This window comes from Brienomyrus brachyistius, chromosome 22, assembly GCF_023856365.1.
Source record: "Brienomyrus brachyistius isolate T26 chromosome 22, BBRACH_0.4, whole genome shotgun sequence".
Lineage (NCBI taxonomy): Eukaryota > Metazoa > Chordata > Actinopteri > Osteoglossiformes > Mormyridae > Brienomyrus > Brienomyrus brachyistius.
In genome coordinates, this window is record NC_064554.1 from 8,972,599 (window position 1) to 8,989,795 (window position 17,197).

General features: G+C 44.1%; 1 protein-coding gene across 4 annotated transcripts; it reads right to left on the minus strand.

Annotated features, from left to right (window-relative positions):
* Positions 1 to 2,566: 2,566 nt before the first annotated feature.
* LOC125717514 (nuclear protein localization protein 4 homolog) lies at positions 2,567 to 15,231 on the minus strand. 4 transcript variants are annotated; one of them, XM_048990538.1, is made up of 17 exons: positions 15,115 to 15,231; positions 14,443 to 14,523; positions 12,629 to 12,738; positions 11,140 to 11,337; positions 10,566 to 10,614; positions 10,316 to 10,410; positions 10,053 to 10,176; positions 9,531 to 9,710; positions 9,350 to 9,436; positions 9,195 to 9,266; positions 8,918 to 9,044; positions 8,289 to 8,449; positions 7,251 to 7,322; positions 7,058 to 7,150; positions 4,816 to 4,932; positions 4,292 to 4,394; positions 2,567 to 3,409 (listed from the first exon to the last, which is right to left on the minus strand). In XM_048990538.1, the coding sequence occupies exons 1-17, from the start codon at positions 15,127 to 15,129 to the stop codon at positions 3,249 to 3,251; spliced, it is 1,845 nt and encodes a 614-aa protein (XP_048846495.1). In that variant the 5' UTR covers positions 15,130 to 15,231; the 3' UTR covers positions 2,567 to 3,248. The 4 variants fall into 4 exon arrangements, with proteins under 4 accessions (XP_048846495.1, XP_048846497.1, XP_048846498.1 ...); XM_048990540.1 differs by lacking the exons at positions 14,443 to 14,523; positions 15,115 to 15,231 and adding an exon at positions 11,486 to 11,554; XM_048990541.1 differs by lacking the exons at positions 14,443 to 14,523; positions 15,115 to 15,231 and adding an exon at positions 12,397 to 12,475.
* Between the last annotated feature and the right edge of the window lie 1,966 nt (positions 15,232 to 17,197).

Here is a 17,197-nt window from a genome sequence, read left to right on the forward strand (position 1 = left end):
CAGAGGGCAGTTTCACAGACACACGGTGATTCAGAGCTGGTTAGTCCGAAAACAGTGAAACACTGACTAATCGTGACGACCTGGGCACCTTTCTTATAAGCGTGTTCTTATTCCCGCCCCAAATCAGGATGGGGGGACGTTTCTCATGGTCTTTCCAGCCAGCTCCCTTTCTGCAGTCTGCCGTGTGCAGACACACAAACTTACACACGGCAGCTTTCATGCAGCACTCTGCTCCCAGGAGAAACCCTTCAGGAGGCATATAGGTGCATCACACGACAGGTCTTGGCAATACAGTTGAGCATAAAGAGTCACAGTCACAAAGGACTTGGCTGGTTGGTCGAAACAAAATCCTGGTTTGGATTTGTACTTTCTGGACCTGAAATGTCCGCCTCTGCTGGGGTTTAAGGTGCCGCCATCATCTCCAGTGAAATCCACCACATTCTGAAGTTGTACTCGTGCAAATGAAACACTAATTTGAAAGGAGACTTCACTTTTCTTGGGAAAGTTTTAATTCGAAGCTCAAACTCCTTGGTCACACTACCTACCACCTTCCCCAGCACAACCCCAGTAGAAATCCCAGTAATAGGCAACTCTAAATAAATAATATTCAGGGGAGGGGCATTAAAGAAAAATTCAGTGTGAGAGTGGAAACTTGTGGTCACCATGCTTACGTGAGCCACTCTCGGCTTACTGGAGTTGCCTACCATGCCAGTGGACATATATCAAGTCTCCTTGGTGACGTTGTGGAAACCAGTTGAAATTTTGCTGTATATATGGTTTTGGAATGAATGCATGTCACAGGCAGGAAAAAAGAGCAGTTCTGATCCAGATGATCTAGATCCTGAAGACCAGACTATCACATCCTGTCTGTCTATCTCACATGTGCAAAGCACATTGGAGCAAGAAGGGAACAAGTGACAGTAGCCATTGTTCTCGACCTCTGTTACCCCTTTCTTTAATGTGGTTTCATTATAAATTACGTTTCATCACATAGTTTGAGTGCAAAACAAGTGCTTTTTTTGCTCCACTATCTCCTTGATCTTATCTTCTTAACTCGAAGAGTGAAAAAAATTAATAAGGTGGAACGTGCTTTAAATGCTCTTTTCCTGTGAGCCAGACGCCACGTTAGCAGGACGGGGAAATGGTGGAAATAATAACAGCGACTCAACTGAGAGGACGGTCTCCAGAAGCATGACGCAACAGGCCGCAAAGACTTACCAACACAACAAAGACAGCTGGGAGCACAAATTAAAAAACAGTTTTTGCTACCTTGTCAGATTTTGCTGCCATTGGCAAAAGATACTATTATAAAACACTTTATTTTCGTGCTGTGAAATATTAAATATAAAAACATCTTAGTCTTATATTTGTATTTCATGCACAGTACAGGTGGTTCTTTTGTACTGATATTACATTTGAAAATGGGTGTATTTTGTTTTGATATACAAATAAACTGTGAAGTCATTTTAACCAGTTTATGTTCAGTTATGGAGCAACACAGACATTCTAAGTGGGTTGCATTATGTAGCATGGAAAAGCCGCCAGAGGCTAGTTAGCTAACTTGATCCAAGGAGTCGAATATTGTTGAAACCTCTTACATCAAATGCACTCCTTATAGTCAATAAATTGACATCTACACAATGTGAAATTTACTCTCTGATTAGGAATAAATTACTGGGCACTTGCCATTGTGTTGTCATTTTTTTGCTGCCATTTCAGACATTTTGTACAATAGACAGAAAATGCTACAGTGATACGAGTCCCTCTTCACAATGATAATTGGTGGAGTTTTGAAAATAAGTAGTATCAATATTAGGAATTGATGTAAGTACAGCTTACACTTCTAAGCTGACGTTACATTTGAAAATAAGCTTACAATAAGAAGGTACACTTGGTATTTTTAACTGCACGTTTATGTTCAGAAAAAGTGTAACACAGAAATTCTAATTTGGTTAATATTGTGTCATGTGGCAAGGTTTCTGCATCACAGCACTTGCACGTGTGGTGTTTGCCAGCCTGCCCATCCCCAACCAATACCAACCAGACAAAAGGTCTTGTTCACAATGCAGTGGCATTGTCTATAAAAAGGACTTCAAAATAAGCCTATTGTTTAATTCCCGGTTACTCTGAAGTATTAATGCATTTTCATTCTCATTGTTTTGCTACAGATGATTTACGGTGGAGACAGACGCTGTATGAGGTTTCCTTAACTGTTCTTTATTGGGAGATCTTCATACAGGACATGACAGCATACTGTACGTGTGGAAATAGGTGCAGTGAGAGATCAAAATGTTTGACATCTCTTGATGTCAGGCACATGGATGCAGCACCCAGTGACAATGGCAGTTTGCTGTGTTTTAGTATTAATAATTTTAATATTGAAATTAATGCATTTAGACCATACAGTTTAATAATTAACTGGTAAAATACAGGTTTATGTTAATTTATTTTCCAAACCACCTTTAAATGTAATCTGTATTTATTTTACGGGTCATAGGTCACAACTGACAAAACATACTGTATAACGAAGAGTTTATAAAAGGATAAAACAGACAACAGACACAAATGCCGTAGACAGCTTTTATTGAATTAATGCCGGGCTTTTACACTTCCTGCTATAGCCGAAAGCTTCATCCATACAGGAATCATCTTCATGCATAAGTAAGGCTAGTAGGGGACCATCTAAGAACAGCAAACTACATACAGCCGCGCATGACACCTTGGTGTCCAACCAGATCAGCGGCTACCTTACGTCCTCAGCATGTTGCGGGGTACAGACGCCCTCCAAGGGATGTACACGTCCCAGAATCTGTCTATGTAGAGCCTATAGAAGCAAGCTCCAAAACAAACCTTCTTGTGCATTGAAGAGTCCCATCTCTGATTTCTAATATGTTTGACCTGAAGATCTCAGGGAAGATGGGGCTTCAAACCTCAATGAAGAATGAAGAGTGAAACAAGTGTCCTCCCCAACAGCGAGATACACATACGTCCAAGTGTAAGTGCACGTCTTAAACGGGCCAAAGAAGCTGAACATGAGAGGGATGGTAAAAAGGCTGCGAGAATTCTAAACTCAATTGAAAAAGCAACATTTCCTAGCAAGCCCTGGCCAGCTGCTTAAACCGCATTCCAGTTTGGACTCCAGACTGGCCAAACTCCTGCTCCAACGCCCTCCCTCCAGCAGCCCGCTCCATGGCAGACCACAGGACCAAAGTATAAGGACGCAGATCATGAGGGGGGGCAGATTGCAACTAACTGCGTGGAAGGCTGCACATCTCGCAGAGCTCTGTGCCCGGCTGGTTCATGAAGGTGCAGTGTGGGCAGGACCAGAGGGCAAAGGAGGATGTTGGGATGGAGGCCTCGCCCAAGGCTGCATAGTCATCTGCAATAGAAGGCTGCCCACCAACAGTACCTGCAAAGGATGGGGGGGGGTGAGAATGCAGAGGCCCACTTCAGAAGAAACACAGTTCAGCAGATCATAAGTCACATCTTAAATCAGTTCCAGGAGAAGTCAAAACCAGTTAATTCAGAACAGAAACCCTGAGTATTGCTGTAAGTCTGAGAGAGAAACACTTTGAGGGTCCAGAGGATTCATATCCACCATTCCTCCACATGGATGAAGAGATTTGTAAAGGAAAAGTATCAGTCATGTAGGTCTGTCACTACTCTAGCCAGGATAACTTGAACTAAAGCATCAGTTAAGCTTAAACATGTACGTAAGCTTTGATGGTCAGATAGTGTGGTATGAAAAATGAAACTTCATAACACTGACTTCCAAAGAACAAACATTAGCTGGTAAGAACAGGACTGTTTTTCCTCTTGAAAAGTTCAAAAAGCTGTTGTTGAACAATAAACAGTTTTATCAAGCCAGACAGACAGGGGCCCACATCTCTCACCTTCTGGATTTGCCAGCTTCATGCCAAATAATTCACTGGTGTATTATGCTCTATTGAATTTCTTTAAAAGAATAACTCCACAAAACACAGGTTTAATATTAAGGGAACCTGTGGAACAGTGAAAGGTTGAGTTTTATGTATTTGGCCCCAGGACAGACATACCACTTCCAACTATTTATGTGTGCTTCTATCCATGAAGTCATCTTTGGCTCATGCAATCACCGCAGTCACTGATCTCAGCCACTACTCAAATCAGTGTACTGACCAAGAACGTGGATTGTGCTGGGAAAAGCTCTGTAGAGTGACTGAAATCTCTGAGGTAATATTCAGACTGATAAAGACTTGCTCTAACATACTGTAGAGCATCCCCAAGCTCCCATACAGCCACCTAGACTCACCGCACAGCTGCTCAATGGTCGCCCACTGCTCCGATTTCCTCCAGGTCTGAGCCAGCTCCTCATTTGATGTCTTAACTGCATCGAGGAGAAGGCCGATGCTCTCCTGTGAACATAGAGTACCGGAGCACCAAAGATTAGCATTATTGCTAACCTTCACGCTTCTGATAGTTGAGCACTACCCCCGCCCCAGCGCTTTGTGTACTGGCAGCAAGTATGTAATAGTGATAATCTCTTCCAGAATTCTGGGGGAAATCCAACAGTTCCAAGCAGCACAGACTTTCAATACCCCTTCGTTAAAGTATGGTGGTGGATGGCTATGGATGGAAACGTGACGCCTATTTCCCATCTTCTTGCACAATGTTTTGTTCACCATCTCTGATGACGAAACTGGTATTGTAAGACGGCCAGGCAAAGTCCAGCAAGGCTCTCCAAAGACCCAGACTAAAGGCCTGAGGTTCTACCAGAGGTTCGAAACTGAGCGACTGTAACAGTTTTTTCTTCTTTTTTTACAAGGAATCACTTACCCTCAGGGGCATGACCTCGTTGGTCACCAGAAATAGCAGAAGGTGGAAGTCAGACACAAGGGCCAGGAAGCACTCTGATGGGCTTTGAGACAGGTATGAGGCCAGACTGTGGAAATCCTAAACTCAGGAGAGATGCAGGTACACAACATCAGGTAGCTGATTAAGAGAAAAACCTCGGTGTGTATGTTGATGCTTTCATGTCCCGCTCTTGCCAGGAAGCAATTAAAAAGCAATTAAAAAGGGGAAGCAATTAAAAAGGCCAATAGGATGTTGGGTTACATCTCTAGGTGTGTGAAGTTTAAGTCAAGGGAGGTGATACTACGATTATATAATTCCTTGGTCAGACACCACCTAGAATATTTTGTGTAGGTTTGGTCACCATACCTTAAGGAGGACATTGCTGTCTTGGAAAGGGAAACATAGGGCTACAAGAATGATTCCTGGTCTTAGAGGAATGTTTTACGAGGAGAGGTTAGCTGAGCTGAAATTGTTCAGTCTCAAGCAAAGGAGACTAAGGTGGGACATGATCTAGGTATATAAGATTCAAACAGGTCTAGATTCTAACAGGTCTAGACCAAAGAGTTACTTCAATGAGTTCAAATATAAGAACTTAGTGGAAACTTTAAACTGGATTTGAGAAAACACTTCTTTACACAGCGTGTAGTCAGAGTACGGAATAGTCTTCCTGCCAATGTAGCGCAAGCTAAAACCTTGGGTTCCTTTAAATCAAAGATAGATAAGATTTTAACAAGTGTGAGCTATTAATTCAGTTTTCCCCAAACAAATTTGATGGGCCGAATGGCCTCCTGTCGTTTGTAAATTTCTTGTGATCTTATCGCAAAAGCCTTTAAACTGAAGCCATGACCATCCTGTCAGTAGTTAGGTTCAATTAGCAATGATCTTCAAAATCTAAAACCTGGATCTTTCAAACCCTAAAATCTTAACTTAAATCTTTCATGATTACTTTTTTTTACAGACCAGCTAGATTTTCCATCTGTGCACTCATCAGTAGCCTCTCCCACTCTCAGCTTAGCATTAATATCTTTCCACAACTCCTGTACTGGAAAGAAAACCCTGAATCCCCCCACCCCCAGAGACCCCAGGTATGTGCACTAATTTTGCCTCAAATCGGTTTTCCTGAGCACGCACTGCGTGAACCACGGCTGTGCATGTGTGAGTGGCTGTGCAGAGTGTATCTGTTGTCTGACTACCTGATGCCATAGTCTCAGCACTGCAGTGTGAGGAAGCATTGAACACTGAGCCACAGACTGTTTGATGTTACAGTTTTTTGCTAACAAACATTTCTCAATACTGAAGCAGCTTTGTCAAAGCTTTTCACACAGTTAGCATAACACGGTCTATGTGTAATAATCTGAGGATCGCTTTTCATTGCTGTTGACATAAAAACCCACTAGTGACCTCATCTCACAAAATCCATGGAGTTTCCCATTTAAATCTTTACATATTCAGAGCTCATTGTTCACATGCTTACCTACTGTTAAGTTTCAAACTGTTCAAATGTACTTTAGACTGAATCACTGCAATTTTCTACATTACTGCAGTGACAATACTGACATAATTAGGAGAAAAAAAATATATATATATAGACAGACACAAACACAATATATGTTTCAATATCAGGTGTCATTAATCATGATTAATCACATAAAACTGTGAGATTAATTTTTTTTTTTTATTAATTCACAGACCTACTATTTAATAATTTAATACGCATCTATTTCATAAAACATCAGGAAAGCTGCGACTGTAACCCTCATACAGTGCAGCATATTACCCTCCTGCACACAGTCAGATTCTGTTCTGTTCAGGAGATCGCAGGACCCCAGTGTGGTATGACCTAACGAGATCTTCGGTATACTATAGGTCAGAGAGACTTTTCTCTCTGACCCTTTAGGCAAAGTGTCTTCTGAATATATAACCATGGTTATATATTCAGAAGACACTTTGCCTAAAGGGTCAGAGAGAAAAGTCTCCCAAGGGCTTTGAAAGTCACTCTACCAGCCATGGGATTTTGACCGGTAATCATGATCACAGGCACCAGAGTCACACACCACCCACACGTCTCTGAAAGGGGTTAATATGCAGCTTCGCTCTGTCTCAAGGAGGATCACCAACCCTACTAGTACGTCCGTTGACAGCCCTGGGCCATGGGTCCTACTGTGGTTTATAAGCCAACTGCCATCTTTGGCTGCCCGCTCCACATCGGAAGCTGACCTCATACCTGTGTCTCGCCCAGCAGGTCCCGGTTCTCAATGGGGAAGCGGCATGTGGAGGTGAAGGTGTAGACAGGGTCCTTGGGGAAGGTGGTGGTGATCTGTTGAAGGTTTTCGGTTTACTGGATTGCCAGAGTTGCAGGCAAAGTGCTGGCAATAACAAGGGCTGGTCAGACTCTATGTGTTGCCATGGGTACTCACATCTATGATCAGGTACTCCACAGGAAGAGGCCTGGCCAGAAAGGTGATGTCATTGCCGAATTTATCCTTATCCTGGAGAGAGGCATGAAAACAGAACACTTCAAAACCTTCTATTTCATCAATGTATTCCGAATCGATGCAAATTGTTACCAGACTGTATGAAAATGAAAATGCAGCTGCATAAACATAGCACACCCTCAAGCCTGCGTGGACATCCACATTAAAAACACATAACGACGTTAAAGATGCCTGCGTGGCTCAGTGCGTATGGTGCCTGGATCCGTGAGCAGAAAATTGTAGGTTTGATTCCTGTGCTGGATATTGGCTGCCCATGCTGTCTGACCCTAAACTTTCCTTATTTATACATTGCTTTGGGCTATTAAACAAATATGGAAAATACTATGTGCTATAACTATTGATTCAGGCTCATTTTGCGTCAGATTACATCCATGAACAAGGAAAGCAGGCGATCATTAACCACCCCCACACTATGACCGGTTGGTTTGCTCTTTGTCCTCTTTCCTCCCCGATAATCACTTTAGCACAGTCTGGTGGATTGGGGCCGGGCCCTTCGCTCTGGCCTCCACGCAGGAAAAGCCTGCGACCCAATCAGGAACACTGGTCCACCTCGTTACCGGGAGACGGTCCCAGTGCCATCTGCAGGCTATTGCATCAATGACACTTATTTACGAGTAGAAATTCAGCCGCAGGCAGCCGAAGGAATCCACCGGAGAGCATTTGGATGGAGGCCGTGGGACTGACTTAGACCTTCCATCTTGCCACACCGATCTGCCTTGCATAACCGAAACTGCACGTTTTTAACTTCAGGAATGATTAGGCAGTGAGTCTGGGTTCGAGACAAGATGAGTGGATGATCCTCAGTGTGTTTACTGAAACTAGACCGTGCACATATCCAGGTGTGAGAAGTCTACCTTCTCCAGCTGGCATCTTGTCCTGAGAGACATCTGGTATAGTAATGGCTGTGTGAGTCTAGGTCAGTCTGTCTGTGCGCGTATCTAAGCCTGCTGAGGGTCATACCTTGTAGAAGACATCAGGCACATATTGCCCTGTGCTGGACTCCTTGACATAGCCCAGCTCAGGGGCGTAACGGCAGGGTAAGAGGCATTCATCTCTCACCAGCGCCATGCACTGGTTGGACACCTGGTAGCCCTCGAAGTGTACCTGATTGTCGGGGCCCCCTGTTGGCATAGAGAAAACGAGCAGGAGGATCACGCTCCACGTCGCTGGACAGATGCCACCATCCAAGGCTGGTTTACCGAGATTTTAAGTGCTTTATGTGTTGGTAATGTGAGGTGATATATTCTGATGTAGAAAAAAATTTAATGGAAAAGCTTTAGAGCTCATCCAAGGAAACACATGGAGCTACTCTGAGGTACATTCCAAGCGCAGAGCTGGATCGCGTGACCAGGCACTAAGCCCTAACAGGCCAGCCCGGTCCGGATCTGACTGGCGGGGGGGGGAAAAAATGAGCCAGTTGCCTAGGAGCCACCACAATCGATGGGCCTTCTCTGGAGGATTTCCCATGGTGCTTTGCAGCAGAACCTCGTGTTGGCTTTAAGGGAATCACCAAACGGCAGAGCTGTGGGCAGGGGGCATCTCCAAAAGAGATGGGACCTACAAGTTGTTCATGGGGGGCAGATACATACCTGTCGCCACCACTGTGACAAACTTAGATCCAAAGTGCCCATCGGGGGAGAGACGACAGGGGTTGGGGTGTTTGTTCTGGAAGTATCCAGCCATGATGCACTCTTCAGCACTCAGGAAGTAAGAGTCCTGCACATGAAGTTTATGTTGAGAGGGGAAAATCACATTTGTGCCCCATTTCTCAGTCTTGCAAATACCATGTTGCGTGCTTCTCGAGCTGCGTGCGTGTTTTTCTCTGAGCAGGGCCCTGAGAGTGTGGTGCCGGGCGGGGAGCCTCACCTTGTTCCTGGTGAACCATACGGTGCCTTTCCTCACGTCCTCGGAGAGCAGGTCTGTAAATATCCATCCCACCTGTGCCACATGCGGTTTCTGTGAGCTAAACGTCACATGCTATCTCATAACGAATGAGGCGTATAGGGCTATGCAGCTCGCACCTTATGGAGACCTAACCTGGCTGCTATCTCCTCTACCATTGCCTCTTTGGGATCTTCCAGAAGCTCCAGGCTGTTCTGTGTTCCTATCTAAACGATACACACACTATATGACACCAACACACCATAAGCCCTACACAGCACCCTCCATTCTGCCGGTGACGTGTTTGGCCTCTCGGCTGACCTGTGGAGGCTCATAGATGGCAGCCACCTCGGCCCGGATGCCCAGCGGGATGTCCTTGTGCTCGGTGTACCTGCCATAGAGGTAGCCCATCCGCTGGCTTCCCGCCTTCCGCCAGAAGTCCAGGAAGCGGTCGGCGATGGTGTGGTTCTCAAACATGATGTTGTCCACGTGTCTGTATTTCTGTGCGACAAGGTGACACCCATAAATAAATCACTTCTGAAGGGGAACACATGCTACCCACACAGGCTACCCCCACAGATGGTACAGTCAGGGCTTCCCTTATATGCGAGTTGACTTGTCTGTCCTTGAGCATCTGGGAAAGCCAAGGTAACCAGACAGGCCAAAGTTCTGAGATGATGACAGCATTTAACTAAAGAGAGATGAGCCAAAAGTATATAACAGGTTATATTAGTATATACTGGTCAGCTTCAGTCCAGTGAGCGGAAGAAGGTGAAGCATGGCAGATGCTGACGGGGGGTGCAGGGGGCTGCAGACTGAGACGGGGGAGGGGGTGACACTAACCTGCCGGTTGAGGGTGATGGCGCTGGGCTGGCACTTGGTGCAGATGCCGTCCGGCCACGGTGGGTGGCCCTCACAGCCCGATCGGATCTTACAGCTGATGTTTTCCAAGGCCACGAACTTCCCTCTGAGCAGAGATGGAGAGGGAAAAGACGGCTCTATGCCCGAGGCATGGAGGCTCATGGAGGGGGCATGACGAGCGTGAGGCGCTGGCATGCCCAAGGACTGTGGTTTTAGACCAGGTATATTCCTGAGGGTCAACTCACTTGTCAGCCCCACCAGTCAGCTTGCGGATGTACGCGTGAAAGGACATGTGCTTGACAGGCGGGTCCAGGTGATTCAGGTAGTCCTCGTCAAAGGGCTTCAGAAACATGACATGGGTCATTAAACACCCACCAGAGTCCTATGGCTCACAGTCGACTCCATGGTGACCATTCCCATATGAAGAGTCAGGCACCATCCAGAGACTGGCATGGAGGCGCAGGAAGACGTTTTCGGCATGCTGCTGGCTCTCACCTCCAGCGGAACGCAGTGCACACACTTCCCCATGGCACCATGGCGACACCTATCATAGAGATCAATGTCACATGACTAATTTTCATTGCATCATATGGTGTCACGTTGTCCTACCAGGCCAAGAACTCAACTGTAGCCTGAAGGCAGCACTTTGAATACAATATTCAAGAAAACTCAGCTCAGCATATGAATACAGGAGCACTTGTTGATAATTATTTATATTATTTTTAGGATTTCAATTCCATTCTATTATATACTGGATGCTTATATCTTATAGGTACATGGAGATAAATAGAGGGTGTTCTTTAAATTGTTCATAAAGCATTGTTTGATAAACAGTATATTATAAGCCTTCTTGGGGCCCTTTGTCATCTTCCTTCCCATTCTAGCAAGCTGATCTGATGCGGGGCCCCCTGGTGGTCACTGGGCCCTAAGCAGCTTATACCTTGGGCTAGCCCTGGTATATTGTGATAATTGTTTATAGTCATTCACAATGTTTTTTCATCCTTCCTTTGGGACATGCCATTCGACTACACCTCGGAAAACACACCTGGACTTTACGACAATGGCTCACAGTTGTGGATCTCTCTTCCTATAGATCTTGCCGTCCTGCTTGGCCAGGTACTGGTCAATGTCATCCACCTGGATCTGGGACATGGAGCGAGAGTGCGACAGGGATGAGGACGCTTCGGAGGGTGTCGACATGGAGGAGCGAGGGGTGGCCATGTCCCTGATGCCTCCAGAGGGGTATAGGAAAAGCATGTCCCCATGTCTGCAGGGAGGGGACACAACAGAGACTAATTAAAAACAGGCAAGACCTTCTCCCCAAAGCAGAGTGATAATGCAGTACCGCTGGGCACTACAACCCAAAATATCAACATCATAGCATACGGTGTGTTTATCAAGACAGAATGATTTACTGTGGCTGCTGAAGAACAAGGGAGAGTAACCGGAGAGCCAGGAACCAGGTTCATCTATGGGTGCAGAGACTGAGATACCGAAGGAAAAAAACGAGAGATTACTAGGGATACTCTGATCAAGGTGTTTAGGGAATCACAATCAGAATTGGCCGATAGCAATCACTGATCACCAGTCGCTGAAAATATAAGATAAGAAGATGAATAGGCTTACTTTAAGGATCAAACTCAATTCAGTTAAAATAAATGTGTTCAATATTTAACAAAAAGACACCCATTACTTACTACTATAAAAAACAGGTCAGAATTTGGTTCTTGGTGACAGCCATATGCTTTCCCAAGAAAGGAAGGTAAATAATTTTTTAAAATAAATATAAGCGTCTCTGTGTTTTTCCTCTGTGCAGCTTAACTAAATAACCGCTCTCTTTCCACGCTCACACACGGAGCACAAAGATGAACCCGGATGCTCATGTTTCTCCTGCTCCTCTCAATGAAGATGGAAATGTCTAATGAACTTCATTATGTTCAATGCTTCAGCAGATCATCCTCCTCAAGCAAATTCTTTTGCACATACGGTATGTTGCAGATTGCAAATCATTCTTTAAAAATTTCTAGTAAAAATACCAGACAGGAGATGACATAGATTTTGAAACTTTATGGACATATTTTAAGACATCAGCACACATATTTTACTTCATCCACAAAATCGGAATTTGAGACTGGTCAAATTAAAGGCCCCCGATCAAGTATTTAAGCCTGAAAATTGGCTGATTTTAAATTGGTTGCCTATCAATCGGAGTACCTCTAGTGATTACAAGATGATTCAATGATTAAATGCATTCGCAGAAGCATGAGAGTTCAGAGACAATGATCTGGCATGAGAGCTTCAGTTCAATTGCCTAAGCCAAGGTCACCTGATTCATGTGCACTGGGTCGCACACCATCAGGTACCGCCCCCAAGCACTGCTCCCTGGGTGCTGAATCAGCTGCTCCCTGCTACGTCACATTGCCACATATGGGTTAAATGCAGAGAACACATTTTGTTGTTGTGTGCTGTGTGCTGTGGTTTGTCAGCAATGACAATTAATCACTAAATCATGCATTCTTACTAGAGCTTCTAGTTCACTTTGGATGAAGGACACTCACTTAATCTTGAGAAGGCTGAGTGTTTTGTTCTGTGACACAATCTGTCCAGTCTTGTTCCGGTTCTGGTAAATGGAGAATCCACTCAAGCTACATCCAAACTCCTTGGCTACCTGTTAGCAATAAGAAAATAATTCTGTTTGTTTCAATTCATTTTAGTACAGCGCCTTACACAACAGATTTGCCCCAAGGTGCTTTACACGTTTGTGCTGTAATACAGTCGTACGTCATTTATACATAATAATAAAAACTAGGAAAATGGAAGATAAATGAGTAAACACATGAAAGAAAGCCACATGAATTCAGATCGTAAGGAGGACTGATACAAACACACAGTCTAGTCTGAAGATTAGAAATTCACCAAGAACACTAACAAGGAGGTGAGACTGTACGCAATCACCAATAATAATCTAAGGAGGCCTAAACTGCAGTGAGATGGACGGCAGACTATCTTGGATCCTCTCATCTCAGGCGTCATCAACAGTCATCGTCACAAAGCACTTTACATATAACCGGCCTGAACCCCACCAAGCAAACCTGAGGCGACAGTGGCAAGGAAAAACTCCCTCTAGCAGGAAGAAACCTTGAGAGGAACCTGGATCGGAAGGGGACCCCATCCTCCTCTGGGCGACCGGGGAGCATGAAAATGTATTGACATTCACAGTAGTTCAAAAGATATTAAATAAGATCTCACGGTGCACTGTACAGTAAGGCAAATGGACTGAGCATCATTTGGCACTGGGAGGAATACTGAAGGTCAACCCTCAACCAACCACAGAGACTAAAAGTCTTTATCACTACAAAGAATCCCGTTACTACAGGTGTTTACATTCTCCAATTCCTTGGTTTGGATCGATTTTTGAGTTACAGTTCTGTTTGTTTGGAGTGGGATAAGAAAATCCTGGGTTTTATAAATCACCATCAGTTCTAAAAATTTCTTTGAAGACCAGAAATAAACTAGATAACCAAAATGTTCCCTTACCACTGACCTGAATGTGCTCAAGAGGTCTGCAGTCTCAAGGTTATTATCCGGTTTAATTAAACTAGCCTGGCTTATATCGAAGATGTGATCAATCAATCGTGATTGGACCAAACTAGTCACATGACACAGGCTAGTGTAATGTGTAATATTTACAAAATATACAGCTTGCCCTAACTTTAAGTAAAATAATAATTTCGTGATTTACATGTGCTATAGTGAAATGAAAAAGGAGTTTTGTAACATTAGTAATGTAATGAGAGCTCAACAGGCTGCCCGTGATTGATTGTATTGTGGTTTTGGTCTCCGTTTCAAAACCATTACACCATTACACCATTACTTATTACACTATTACACCATTACTCATTACGCTCATCTTAGACAGAAACTTTCACAAATTGTTGCATTGTAGCCACTGAAGGAAAAAAATCACCAGTCATCGTGCCTATGCCAAGTGAGCTGATGCAGGACTGTCACTAACAGGTTTATAAACACCTGCCGGCAGAACTGCCATTTCCAAGGCTAGCACATGCAGCCTACTGGACACTGCAGAGCCTATTGGGACCCAGGAGCCAACCAGGAAGCAGCACTCATGAGGCTGGTGTGAGGAAACCTCAGCCACAAAATCATACTCCAGCAGGATATTACTGTTACGGGGCTGTGTGGCTCTGTGAGTTAGGACTCTCATGACTGGAAGATGACCAACTCAAATCACTCTTCCGATTGAGGCACTTAACCACAGTTGCTCCAAAGTTCCAAAGTCTGACTGCTTTCTCAACTGTATGTCACTTTGGATAAAAGTGCCTGTACAACTGGGTCACCTGCATGAGTCTGGTACCTTCTTTAGGAAACTTGCTGCTGTTTCCCTCTTGGTGGATGGGATCCGCTTCATCCCTTCTGCTGACTGCACACGAATTATCTTTTCAAAACAAACAATACAACTTCAGATACATATTAACAGTTACAATATTGGGAAAAAAACAACAAATGTCAAAATTTACAAGAATAACCTAGAAACGTTTAGGTTAATTAACAACGCAGTCCAGTCCATGTTGTAGTTTCCCGCATATCTGCACGAATTTTCCTTTATATTTCAGCGCGCAATAAACGCCTAAACGGAGAATTCAGATATACTGACGTGCGTGATCAGCAAGAGGAGTGCGCAACCGGGACGAACGCTGAGCGCAAGGTCCTGTACTACTGAACCATTGCTAGTGGCACCATAAAAACATTCACTTGCATTAATCATATTAAGAAAGAAAGAGTACATTCCACCGCCTACTCTCCACGATTAGTAAGCCTTCAGAACTAAGTAAGCGACATTTGCGTGCTGAGATAGCTGGCCATCGGTGACAGTCCTTCCCGAATGTCGTGTCATGTCTAGTTCTTCGGTACACACTCTACATGGCATGGACACTTTGACTGGGGTGCAATTACTGCTGCCGCATCACTCTCTCGAGTCTCCATTCTGCAGCCCAAAACGCAGCTAACTGGCTTACTAGCTACTTACAATAGTTTCTGCCATGTTGGGTGGTTATGTCTTGCTCCCGGGGTACGCGTATGTTATTATTAATACTTGTAGTTTATGGCTGGGACAGTTGCACAAAGACTACGGGACATGTCGGACACGCGGTACTGCACACAAACAAGCCCGACCTGTCGCTTCTAGTTAGAAATGTCAGTTCCGTTACTTCAATAGTTCCGTCCCTCAGGCACTCACATTCCGATATCTTTTACGTTCCAGGAAACCATTTCTCCCGACTTGTCTGACCTTCTTTCATTTCGACAAATAATTATTCTTTATTACTTAGTCACAAATTGCTATGCCCCTCCTTAGTCACTCACATCTAGTTAGCTGGAACGCTCATCTTCCACATGAAGTCTTGATTACATTACATTTATTTATTTGGCTGATGCTTTCATTCAAAGATTGAAACACATATAGAAACTGCAGGGTCAGCCAGTCTGAAGTAATTAAGGTTAGGAGCCTCACGCAAGAGCCCAAAAATGAAATGATTTTAGTGACCACTGGATCTAAAACAGTGACCTTCTGAGCACAGGAAGTCCTGACCATCAGAGTCACACACCACTGTCCAGCCTACTACTTAGCTGTGGATGTACCCAACCTGTCTATAAATAAGGTCCAACAATTTTAAGAATGTTTTGAAACAGAACCTTTTACTGGAATTTAATAATAGATATTTTATTGATCCCCATGGGGAAATTGTCCTTATGCCCCCCCCAACTTGCTCTTTGTAGAGTAAGCTGGCACCCTGGGGGGTAAAGGGCCTTGCTCAAGAATCTGCAGATGTACTGAGGCTGGGTTTGAACCTGTGAGCTTCTGATTACAGGCACGCAGGCTTAGCCCACAGAGCCACATGCTGCCCCCTTTGTTTTTTAATATATACTTTTCTATATAATTACTTCCATCTTTCCTATTTGGTTTACAGTGATTGTACATCCATCCATCCATCCATTTTCCAACCCACTTATCCTACTGGGTCGCGGGGGGTCCGGAGCCTATCCCGGAAGCAATGGGCACGAGGCAGGGAACAACCCAGGATGGGGGGCCAGCCCATCACAGGGCACACTCACACACCATTCACTCACACATGCACACCTATGGGCAATTTAGTAACTCCAATTAGCCGACGACATGGAGAGAACATGCAAACTCCACACACATGCAGCCCAGGTGGAGACTCGAACCCGTGTCCCAGAGGTGTGAGACAACAGTGCTAACCACTGCACCACCATGCCACCCCCAATGATAGTAGGTACATAATAAGAATGACAGTGATAAGAATTTCTATCCATAGCCCATGACAGAAATAGCGCAAATACACTGCTTGAGGGTAGGGCCTCCCTTTGCTATCAAAACAGCTTCAATTCTTTGTGATATCAGATATCTTGTTGATCTGTGGGTTTGCTGAAATCATGCCAATTCCTGAATTCCTCATATGTTCTGCATTTGTCCAGACTGAGGTTTCTTTGGTGTGAAGCAGGATGATACGCAGTTTGTCCCCTGGAATGGATTCTTTTCATTACAATATCGACAATCTCTGCTAAACTAGGCGCTGTTTTACTATTTTGAAGTATTTTCCCTAATTTTTCTTGGGTATTTTACGTCCTGGTAGAAGGCCCACTAAAGTATTGTAATATTTAAAGAGACTTCATTGCATTTTCATGCTTAAGCCTAACTGCATTATTTAGACCACAGTAGTAAACCGGAATTAACACTGTGCAATGCAGGGAGAGCAACATCGCTAACAACTTACCCATTGCATCATCGAATTACATGATATAATCATATAATTATAATGAGAAACTTTTACTATGTATGAAACCCACTGGAAATGTCTGCATAGAGCTCCAACGAAGGACAAACACCTTTACAAATGTTACTTTAAAAATCCAGGCTTCAAAGAAGCCAGCGTTTGGTTAATTGAGGCTACACTGTTGATATGATTCTTAAAGCTTAGATCTTGTGCATAGACTTTGAAAACTAAATGGCAAAGTGGAAATTGTATTTTCATTTTATCTTTTTTTTTGCAGAAAATACCTCAAATAGGTCTCTCACACTTAATTTGATT

Excerpts from the sequence above, each read along its gene's own strand:
- LOC125717514 (XM_048990538.1), bottom strand. Across the intron at positions 12,739-14,442 it reads CAGCAAGTTTCCTAAAGAAG|GTAGCCAAGGAGTTTGGATG; the intron begins GTACCAGACTCA and ends TATTGCTAACAG. Across the intron at positions 3,410-4,291 it reads GACCATTGAGCAGCTGTGCG|GTACTGTTGGTGGGCAGCCT; the intron begins GTGAGTCTAGGT and ends CATCCTTTGCAG.